The 12306-nt window shown below is 35.4% G+C and overlaps 1 protein-coding gene across 1 annotated transcript; it reads left to right on the top strand.

The window, feature by feature from the left end:
- The first annotated feature begins 83 nt into the window (after positions 1–83).
- LOC137389541 (prohibitin 1-like) lies at positions 84–11378 on the top strand. The gene is made up of 7 exons (XM_068075574.1): positions 84–194; positions 3067–3169; positions 4513–4674; positions 4763–4905; positions 8005–8121; positions 8498–8593; positions 10968–11378. Exons 2-7 carry the CDS (start codon positions 3076–3078, stop codon positions 11178–11180), a joined length of 825 nt encoding a protein of 274 aa, XP_067931675.1. The 5' UTR covers positions 84–194; positions 3067–3075; the 3' UTR covers positions 11181–11378.
- The last annotated feature ends 928 nt before the right edge of the window (positions 11379–12306 follow it).

The following is a 12306-nucleotide window of genomic DNA, read 5'->3' as shown; positions in this document are numbered from 1 at the left end:
AAAATATACAGTACTAAAGATTTTTGAAATTGTTTATTGCCGATAGTGCAGAAAAGAAAGTCCCTGCACATGTTTGCATCAGCCATCGTTGTTTCCTGGAATTTTTTTTCAATAACTTACCGGCCTGTTCCTAAATTTTCAACTAGTCTCTTTGCGACAAAAATACGTTAAATATTACTGCAACTTTCTTTTAGATTTATTAGTGTTTTTACCCAAGTTCATAGGTACAATGACTCGTGTATCAATGTAAAAGCTACAAATAGTTTGGTAATCATTTTTTGTGTAGATATGCACGATTGTTGGTGTAATTCAAAAATAATTCGACTATGACTATAGTGGCTGTATTTTACCATTGAACATTTTTAGCGCGCTCATTGTGTTATATTAGTATAGTACGATATTTTCTGCAACGTTACCAAAAAACCAAAATTTCTATTTAAATTAATGAAACCATATGTAATAGTTAGTAATAGGCGAATAGTAAACTATAGGCGTTATGGGACTTTCGCGTGTATTTTTTTCTGATGCGACCAACTTTTGACATTATTAACATAGTAATAGAGGATTGAGTAATGTTGGTCGCCAAATTATAGTTGCAGACGAGTTGTAACAAACATTACAGAATTTAGGAGATCGCGGGAAAGTTGAATGAAGGTCTGTTAATATGAACATCAGGTGGTAATCTTTCATTCAACTTTTTTTGGTTGGATAATATATCTGTAAATGGTCTGTGGTCTATAATTGCTCAGTCGAATCTCTTTTATATGACCAACTGTGGTGCATTTGGTATATTTAATAACATTTGATGCTGGGAGCTGTAGGATTCAGTTCATACCTTGTCGTAGCAAATTTCAAAAAGCGAATTTTTTAAATGTTCCTTATGGTCTGGCTTCCAATAGCAACAAATATACCTAGAGAGCTAACATATAAATTTTACTGGGCTTTAACTGATTGTCGTAAGATGTTGTGTGTGCACCTATGCTTTATATTAAGCATTTAGTCGTTATGTCTTTAAAGAAATTTGGTAGATTTTTAAAAATCATATATCCAATCAAAACTGGCAAATACATAGGAGCTGAGATATTAGTAAAGCAAAGAGAACATCTAGATAGCACTCCAAAGCGAATAGTTATGATCATGTTGATTAAAGAACACCTATCTGTAATATATTGTAGGGTAATCAAAATGAAAATTGTTGAAGCATGTTGCAATCATGACAGATTAAAGTTTCTAATAAGATGATATGTTAAAGCACATGAATTACATAATTTTTTATTATATAGATCAATACACCAGAGTCTTGGCTTTCAAATGAGCCTATATTCAATACACAGAGAATAAGAGAACTATGAAAAACAGGGTGTCAAAAGTATGTCCTGCAATAAAAAAAACACTTGGTTGCGGTTCCCACAATGTGATGTCATAACTATTATTTAGCATTAGATAGTCTATCCCTTTCGCTGCCATTGAGGCTGCACTTTTCTGTGACAATCGGTGCTATTAAACCCAAAGAGCGCTAATAATAAACTTGGATTTTAGATAATCAACAATGCCCGGGGATCGTGCTAACGCCTGACCAATACAAACACATGTTCTGGGTTAATTAATTACGCTTCAATAAATATACTGTCGTTGATAAAGGTAATGAAATCACATCGATTAAATTGTGACCTGCAGTTGCACGGCCCTAGGACTATATGTCAATCGCACTGTCGCGAGATCATGCAATGCTTGAAATTAATTAGTCGGTCGTGCGCCTCAACATCACAATAAAAAGAGAGGGCTAAAGCATAATATCATCGGGAAAACATAGTATGGTGCTTGGTGTCCGATTTATTTATCATAGAAATAATCTGTACATGGAGAGCTAATGACAATGATTCCTTTGTCATCTTTATTGGTTCTCTGGAGTTGTCCTATCTTCGCTTGCCACTAGCGTCGTTATCGTAGTTGATAAATATATGCAGTAAGCAATAAAATAGGCGGTAAAAGCATGCAACACCGAATATGAAAATTGTGACGTCACAATTTTCAAGTTTATACCTTTGAACATTTCTGCGGTAGAGCTCTGGGGAAATCCTATAAACGTCAACCAATGTCTGTCTCACCATGTCAAACAATGGCTCATTCGAAAGCCAAGACTCTGATGTATTGAAATATATAATAAAAAAATTATGTAATTTATGTGCTTTAATTATTAAGCATTGTTATATTTGCTTAGTGGCTGTATATATCTTATCACTAAAGATGATAATAGAAAAAGGGATTTTATTTTTTCTCATAATCGCCGCTAAAGATACTATAAACTCAAACTGCTTTTGTAAAACGTTAAAAATTCACTTTCAATCTATTGCTAAATTTAAAAGCTTAGCTTTATTGATTTAGGAAACTGAAACTGCATTTGTATCCATTGCTAGTTATCTTTTATTGCCATGCTGATACTTTTGCACTTATAACTACCATTCGTTGTAAACCAAATGTCAACTTAGAACTTACAGAGTGAAAAATCAAGGCTTATCTCACAGTATAAAGCCTCACAATATAGCACTTTACCTATTTTGTTGCAAAGATAAACACAAACATTTTGGCCTATTAATAAATCGTGCATTATTAATAGTGCTATAGATAGGACACAGCCAGTCCATTTCCTTATTGCAGCGCTCATCATATGAAGATGAATTAAAACTAAACAAATGATTAGGAAATATTTTGGTGTGTAGCAAAGATAAAAGTCATGCCATCAGTTTCTATTGGACTGAACGCTGTTAAATAGTGCTTTGGTGAATTAAATATGGTTTAGCTGAACCTCAGACGAGTTTATAACCATTTAACCAATGTTTCTACTAAATTTGGATGCATCTTAGGCAAAAACAAACGTTGCAAAGTTAAGATTATTTTTACACCAGTTGTGGCTTGGGTCAATGGCAAAATGGGAACCTTGACAGGAAGTGTATGTCAGTAGGCAATTCTCATGACCAAAAGTGTTAAACATTGTGGTAAAATTTGTTGCACAAAACATCACACAGCTGCGCATCATCCCTTGAACTGATTTTTATTTCACTGCAGGCGGACTGGATGGCTAACTTCGTGAAACTTGCAAACAGCCTTGCACGAATCGGTGTGGGTTTGGCTCTTGGCGGTGCCGTGGTCAACTCGGCACTTTACAATGGTAAGCAGGGTATGCTATGTAAATATAAATTAGATGCTCCTATAATGTATACTTCCTATAACGTAAATTCCAGATGATGTGGAAAATTTATGCAAAGTTTGCTTAGTACTACTTGAAAAATTCCATATAACGGAAATGTCAAGTAGGGACAACTTTTTAAATTTGATTTGAATGGTAACATGCTGCCGCGCTTCCACAAAAAACTACGTATGTATAGCGTTATATCTATTATATATACTACTTTCATGGCATTCTAGTTCGTCATGATAGATCGTCAGCTGTGTCAACAAAACAGAGAATGTGCATGTAGCTGTGCAATTGTTAATAAATACATGTACTTGAACGCGATAGATTGGTGCAAGTGTTACTGCGTCGGTCTACCAATCTGAATGTCACGAGTCGGGAAGTATCGCCGATAGTTATCTTTTATCGTAACCTTGACCCCTGGATACAGATAGACAACAAACAGGTAGACACCGCTCTTTTTGTAGTAAAATACGTTTTTGTTTTGCTTTATTGTAGGCGTTTAAAGTATTTGTTATTAGTCTCACTTTTCAGAATAGACTTTGCTGTCTAAGAAAATGAACAAATAATTGTAAATGGACGTTGAATATGTGCGTTACCCATCTACTTATTGTAAAATTACTGCCATCATATTCTATAAAACCAGTGAAATTAATCAAAAAAATGAGACCAGTTGTCAATGCAAACTATTAATATTACAGTTACTATACAGCCAACAAATTAAAAAGCCAAGTCTAATTTTTCCTTTCTGTATGGCCTAAGGGATAGCCCTTAGGCCATACAAAATCCCTATAACATAAATGTTCCTGGAATGAATAATTTACGTTATAGGAGCGTCTACTGTATATCCTTTACATCGTGTACAGGGAAGCTTCACTCTTTGTATGTTCGATTCAGAAGATTATATCTCATGCGCTCACATTTATTTTTCAACTATTTCCTTTCATATCAGAGTATAGTGCAATTAATGCTTAATGTTTAGACGATTAAATCGCTCTCATTGTCAAAGGGAATCATGGAAGATTTTAGCTATGCCATTCGTAAACGTCGCGGTCTGTTTACTAGTAGTAGATATGGTATGTTCAGGCAATACCTTCACAACGTAACATACTACACCTATTTTGTACACTTCAGCTAAGGTTGGTTTTTGCACTTCTGAGTCCATGTTAATACTTTGAGATTATACCGACAGTGATTCTTAATATGCCTCACATAACTCAGCTGTAAATATTTAATAAAAAAGTTTGAAAATGCAGCCGGAAAGGTCTAGAGTAAGTTGTGGCACTTTCAGGCATAACAACTATCCAATTTGTTTACAGTTGATGGAGGGCATCGAGCTGTTATATTTGACCGGATATCAGGTGTATCACAAAAGGTTCGGGGAGAAGGCACACATTTTTTAATCCCACTTGTTCAAACTCCATATATATTTGATGTGAGGTCTCGACCTACCAACGTCCCTGTAGTCACTGGCAGTAAAGGTAACAAGAATTCAGTTTTGGTGTTCTCTATCCTTTTTTCTGTGCTATAATCCATTCCTGGCTTCATTAAGACTGGTCTTTTTTGCAGATTTGCAGAACGTGAGCATCACATTGCGTATTTTGTTTCGACCTCAATCATCATCATTACCCAATATATTTGTCAACCTTGGTGTCGATTACGATGAGAAAGTCCTACCTTCTATCACCAGAGAAGTGCTGACAGCTGTTGTGGTATGTTTCTAAGTCTAAGTCACTGCCCATAGCACCAATTGAAAAGGTCTTGCTACATTAGATCAATGAAATAAGGATCAACATAAATTAGATCAATGATACTGTATCGTCACAATTTAAAAGATTGATTCTGTGGAGAAAATATTGCTCACACAAAAACCTCGGCCCTTGAAGAGCAACATTATCGCGCCAAAAAGAAGTTTTAATATCACAAATCAATAAATATGGCTAATAATTTGTGGGCACTCGAAAATATATGTTCAGACATAAAAATATTTTGATAAACAATGAAACTGCAAAAACTGAAAAAAAATAAATTTGTATGATTTCTGAAGTCTGCCATCTGCCATCCTACCGATCTTGACATGCCGTCTGCGTGACCGCTAGAAATAGTACTTAACATTCATTGACACACGGAGTGAGACGTCATAGATTGGATTAAAAAAGATTGATTTTGCGATGTATCATGAGCTAAGGTGCATTGCAACTATCTTTTTGCCAGATCAATTCTTTGAAAGATCGCCCAAATTTGTCTCATGGACAGTGGCATATTGTGATCATCATATCTTAAGCATTGCCACAAGCAGCAAAATTTCAAGTGATTCTGTACTGTCTCGAATGGCAAGGCTTTATGATGTTGATAACTTGATTGTTGATAACTAATTAGAAAATTGGTGTTCATAGATAAAGTTTAATTGGTGCTAAAGGTCCCAATAATGTATACCTCTAACGTAAATTCCACATAACAAAGAATTTATGTAAAGATTTTGCTTCGTACTAAGTAAAGCATGAAGTCAGCACAAGTTCACAAATTCGATTTGAATAATGCATGTCTCATGGCTAGCCTTGAAAATATTGCTTTCCTTGTTGTTGCACTTGAGAGAGAAAGCACCGTATAGGTTTATCTCTATTATATATACTATTGCCCTGGTAGTCTAGCTCGCCATGAGAAATCGTCATTTGTGTCGATAAAGCATAGATAATAAGTAGCTATGCAAATATTCGGTTAGAGTGTCGGTCTACCGGTCTGAATGTCAGGAGTTAAAGTATCGTCGAAAGCTGAACTTTGAACCTATTTTAAGGATGGACGGACAGATGACGCCACTCTTGTTATAGTAAAGTTATATTTTTGTTTTAATAGGCTTTGCTGTCTATAGTAGAAGACAAATTCGAGGTAAATTGACATCGAAGATGTGCATTCTCCTTAACTCATTGTAAAAATATGAAAGTGATAGGAAAAAGGAGAAAAGTTATCGATACAAATCAATAATACTACAGTTACGGTACAGTCATTAAATTTAAAGGTTGAGTCTAGTCTTTTTTCTTTTTGAAGGACCAAAGGGATGAGTTTGGGAAGATCTTAGAACGGATTAGGCAATTTACATGTACAGTAGATGCGTCTTTAACGTATACCTCCTATAACATAAATTCCACTTAACGTAAAAAATTATGCAAAGTTTGTGCTTCGTACTACGTAAAAAATTCCATACAACTTTTGTCAAGTCAGGCGAGTTATCTAATTCGATTTGAATGTTATCTGTCTCGCCGCACTTACGAGAGAAAAACAACGTGCGTGTAGCGTTATACAGTGGAACCTCAGTTCTCGAACGCTTCGGTTTTTGACCAACTCGGTTTTTGACCAAAAAATTTGAGATTTGCTCGTCTCGGTTCTCGACCAAACCGGAGCATGCGCATTTGAATTAAACGTTCGGAGCAGCTCCGGAAACGGCATGTTTATACATTTAACGAGGTTGTTTTGAGCCACTTTTGGAAGGTTCTCAAACAAAGGGAGAAGTTTCGCGTCATAAATTCTTTACAAAAGGAGCCATTTGGGAGGATGTCGTCTCTATCGAAGAGATTTTCTAGAGACACAACTCTTCCAGTCGAGTTACCCTAAATTGTTTTGGAGAAGGATTCATCTTCAAAGATGTAAAGTAAACAAGCCATTGCTGTTTATATTTTCTTTTTCACACGATTTTTGATGTAGCTGATCTGTTGCGTTTTGTTTATGTTTCATTATCAATTTCTGCGATTTATGTTATAGTATCGTAACCTTTAATGTTTTCGATGTTTTAAGAGCAAAGCATACAAAATGTTTACTTTTTGTTTTCGTTTTTCATCATTATAGATAGAAAATCTTTTATTAAAGTTAACACGATCTATATTTTTACCTGTTTTTATTTATGGTGTACAGTTTATGGTGTAAAATGTTAAAAAATACTTTACCAAAATTGTTAAATCGACTTGGAATGGATTAAAACTTACATACATTAATTTTAATGGGAAAACTTGTTTCGGATGTTGAACAACTCGGTTCTCGAACAACCTTCTGGAACGGATTGTGTTTGAGAACTGAGGTTCCACTGTATTTATTATATATACAACTTACATGACATTCTAGTTTGTCGTGATAGATCGTCAGATGTGTCAACAAAACAAAGAATAACTTGCTGCGCAATTGTATACAAATACTTGAAGGCGATCGATCGGTGCAGGCGTTATAGTGACGGTCCACCAATCTGAATGTCATGAATCGGAACATCGTCGAAGGCTCTGTTTTATCCTAATCTTTACCCCTGGGTACAGATAGACGAAGAACAGGTAGTATCGCTTTTTTATAGAGAAGTATTTTGTTTTGCTTTACTGTAGACGATAAAATATTTGTTATTAGATTTACTTTGCGGAATAGACTTTGCAGTTTAGAAAGAATAAGCAAATCGTCGAATATGTAAGCTCCCTATCAACTTGTAAAATTACCGCAATCGTGGTTTATAAAACCAGTGAGATTGATCAGAAAAAGGAGAAAAGCTGTCGATGCGAACCAATAGTACTGCAGTTATGGTAAAGCCTACAAGTTAAAAAATTTAAGTCAAGTTTTCTTTTCCTTTGCATGGCATTTCGTTTGGGAAGATTTCAAATTGGATAAGGCAATTTACATGTATTCTACTGCTCGTATAATGTAAAATCCTTATAACGTAAACTTTCACGGATTGTTTAAGTTGTAGGAACATCCACTGTACATGTAAGTATTTTGCATCCTTCTTACCAAGCATAACTTGCATTGACTCCCTTAGCCATTAGTCATGTTTTTACTACCAGGCCCAGTTTGATGCAAGCGAATTGATCACTCAAAGAGAAATGGTTTCACAGCGAGTCAATGAAGAGCTCACTGAGAGAGCAAACCAGTTTGGCGTCATACTAGATGATATCTCCCTCGTGAGTTACACGTTTTGTTATAGCAGCCAGTTTTTGACCAATTGCAATAAAGATTGGGCTTCACTGTTTGGATGGTACTGTTTGCTTGTTTTTATTGAAGTAAATATAAAATAAGCTTTTCCATCACATCTGAGCCAAGTTTATTGGACTTTATTTTGCAATGTCGAAGGCAAATACATTGGATGCGTTGATAAAGCCAACAAGGACATCATCGATGACGTGACAATCATCAACTTCTGAATTTGTGTGAGAGTAAAATAAATTTTTACAGATTTACTAACCCCGAGTACATGTATTTCATAACACAAAGTATTCTGCTCATATCAGTATCACGTTTTATCTATTGATGGTCAAGTGACTGCATCATACTTTATAGACGCATTTAACATTCGGACAAGAGTTTACCTCCGCTGTTGAACAGAAACAAGTAGCTCAACAGGAGGCTGAACGGGCGCGATATCTAGTAGAGAAGGTATGTGTTTGTTGGCCTTATTTAGCTACCGCCTTAGCACTTGTTATTTCTATCTGTATTGTTTATATGCTCAATTTAGTGAAACTGATAACATGTCTTTGTGTTGGTCTTTTTTATTGGATTATCGTACTGCCATTATGGATGATCGTACTGCCATTATGGATGATCATACTGCCATTATGGATTATCGTACTGCCATTATGGATGATCATACTGCCATTATGGATAATCGTACTGCCATTATGGATAATCGTACTGCCATTATGGATTATCGTACTGCCATTATGGATTATCGTACTGCCATTATGGATTATCGTACTGCCATTATGGATGCTAAATGATTGGACTGTAGCATACAGATTTTCATCCTATCTATATATCTCAGTGTTTATCTGTTGTCATCTGGCTGGTTATAGCAATAAAGTCTTAGCAACGAAAAATCTCCTTCGTACTGGATTTGAACTCACAACATTCAATTGCAAGTCTACTAGCAAGGGCGCGCAACCACAAGGCTAAGCTGTTCTTTTCCTTAGCTGTTCTCACCAGTCGCTTTTGCCATACACATTATATCCTTTTGACGATTGCATATGCTAAATTATTAATTAATACGGTGTGCCCTCGGGTTACGATGCCCCTGTTATAAGGTTTTTTCACCTTACAATATGGAACACGATGTTTTTTCGTCCTGGCCATATGAAGAGGAAATTTTTTTCTGCCATACGATATCAACAAAAATTTTCCTCGAAATTAAAATTTGGTAGTTGGTGTACTGATTATGACGAAATAATGAAAATGTCGATAAGTACTGTACATATTATAAATTTAGTAACAAAATAGTCTGTTAACTTTAGTAACTATAGTTACCTACAGTAACTTTAGTATATTTAGTGTATTTATTGGTTATGATCTGCATAAAATGTAACGTTGCAATGTGCTATGTGCAGTACATACCGTAAAGAGTTCTTACCTTCAAGGCAGATGTACGTGTAACATGAACTTTGAACTCACTTTAAATAAGTTTAGCTTACTAAACACACCTAAAGTTGAGTTTTAAACTATTTTACTGAATTTCAACCTTTTATCATTAAAACTTTATCTTCCATTAGTTTCTATCTTCGTCTTCAATGTAATTTTAGCCATTCTCATTAAACCTTTGTCAACCTGATTCGCCAAGAAAGCCCTAACGATTGTGTTTTCGTAATGAAGCAGATTTATGTTAGCAGGTTAAGGGAAGTTGTCTGATTACTGACCTTTTGTTTGAGGGGATTGCAACACCAACTTTGCTACTGGTTTTAAAGGGAAAATGTTACCGTTTTACACATGAGAATTGCGGAACTGAGAAATCGGTCATCGTGTCTCTTCGGACATTGTGAAAATGTTTTCGACGAATAGCATTTTGGCGTGTTTGTTATTTTGACGTACGTAATAAGCACATCGAGTGCCAAATCTGAACTTGAGCAAAAGTTTTGTTGAATTCCTAAGGTAAAATAAGATTCGTATGTTGAGGTGACAGAATCATCATGTTCCACTTCGTAAGGTGAAAAATCGTATATCAAGGTAATCATATTCTGAGGGTGCACTGTACGCTGTAATGTTAAATTATCTTGTAGATCATAACCACTAAATACACTAAAGTTACTGTAGGCAACTATAGTTACGAAGGTTAACATATACTATTTTGTTACTAAATTTTAATATGTACGGTACATATATAAAGTTCTGATGATTTTACCAGGGGGTGTTTGCAGTAGATAATTACTGTGGGTTTCTATAATACTGCTCTATACGACATTTTTGCCTTACAATACCAACACTGACCTAATTAAAATTATGATACGAAATTTAAAAGTTACAGTTTGAAAAAGTTTAAAAGCCTTCACAGTTGTTTTATTTTTCTCTTAATTCATTTGAACTGCACTAAAAACCCTTTTTTCAGGATATAAAGTTTAAAAGTTAGAATGGTAAATGTTGTATATGTTAAATAAAAATGAATTTTCTGTTCAAAGACTTTTTTGCTACCCGGCAACGTCGGGCATTTATCTAATTTTTTCATAAAAGTTTTTTGCACGCTCACAGATACCTTAATATTACAAATGTTTCATGTCTCTCAGTATATTTGCAAATATTGTTCAGAAATGAAATTTTATAAATTGAAACATTGGTCTGCCTTTCACAATCAGTACAGGCCACACTTCCTTTCCAGCAGAAGTTGTTAGCTCTAACTGGCCTTTTAGGTGCTGAGCTCTCGAATTATTTGAAGCGGAAAAATAGGTAGCTTGGATATTGTCATTGCTATCAGTTCAGTGGGGAGGCTGACAGATATAGTCTTATTACTGATGTAAAAACTTGTTCATGCTCAGTTGTTGTGTTTCAGGCCGAGCAAGTGAAGCAAGCCGCAGTCATTTCAGCTGAAGGAGATTCGATGGGTGCAAAACTAATAGCCTCAGCTCTTTCCCAAGCAGGAGAGGGTCTAATAGAGTTGCGAAAGGTTGAAGCTGCTGAAGATATAGCTTCCCAACTTTCTAAATCTAGGAATGTTGTGTATCTGCCATCAGGGCAGCAGACCTTGCTAGCATTGCCTAGTTAATATGTATTCATATAGTGTTTGCAACTTTGATATTGTACAGTGTGTATGTTTTGTGTGCCTGTTTATCCATGGTGCTGACGCAACGTCTGAGCTGGCAAACCTTGGGCAAGATTTACTTTAATTCACTGTAATCGCTAAAATTTGAATTCTCTAAGGTAATTCTTCTCGTTTCTATTCAAATATATTTCTCAAAATCAATCATTGCTGCAGTTTGACATTTGGTGCATTTGAATTAATGTGTGTTTGTTTATTTTTCTGCACAGATTACATTGCATTCACCAATCTCCTTTGAAATGTTCTCTAATGTAAATGTTGTTCAACCATATACAACATCAAGTTTGAGCAGCATTCAGGTTTCGCTATTGTGTCGTGGCTGCAACCAAGTCAACTCAATACTTGATTCTGTGATGAGCTTTCATGAAAATATGTTATATATGTAACGTTTATTGCATTATTGCAAAACTTCCTACTCGGTCTAGCACTGTGAAACGTGCACTAGCAACACTGCATACTGCAGTAAGTAACACTGCAATGATACTGCTTCTGCTCATTAGAAAATAGTTGTACTGCATGTATTCCGCATACTGCAGTAGTAAAAGTATGCAATACAATTGTACTGCATGGCTGTGACATGTATACTACTAGACTGATAATGCAGCTACATAGGTATGCAGGTAAAAATTTACTGCAATGAAAGTAGTGAGTAGGCTACTTATTAATGCGCAGACAATTTTTCGTAATGTTCACACTCTGGTTTCCATGGAGTTGGTGTTTCATTTTGTTGTGAGAGTCTGCCTACAGGCTTTTGCAATTAGAAGGCCGTTGTTCTGATGACAAAAACAAAATTCGTTTAAATGTAGAACAACAGCTGAAATGGTCATAATTAGGCTTGAATAGTTGTAAGAAATCCTTGATGGCCTTGTAATATTAAAGGAATTCAACAGTTCAAGCAAGGCTGTTGAAGACCATAGTTTCTCTAGGAATATAACTCGTCTTTCTAAGGGTGATTACAAAAGCCTACTAGTACACTCTATGCTTTCACTGACATCTTTAGGAATACATGTCTCATCTATATGTTACCGTCATGCAAAAATTTAGACATTTTGTCATCGTTATCAAAGGCGCA

Source organism: Watersipora subatra, chromosome 3 (genome assembly GCF_963576615.1).
Source record: "Watersipora subatra chromosome 3, tzWatSuba1.1, whole genome shotgun sequence".
NCBI classification, from domain to species: domain Eukaryota; kingdom Metazoa; phylum Bryozoa; class Gymnolaemata; order Cheilostomatida; family Watersiporidae; genus Watersipora; species Watersipora subatra.
Note: the sequence above shows the minus strand (reverse complement) of the source record. Positions and strands in the feature narration are given on the sequence as shown.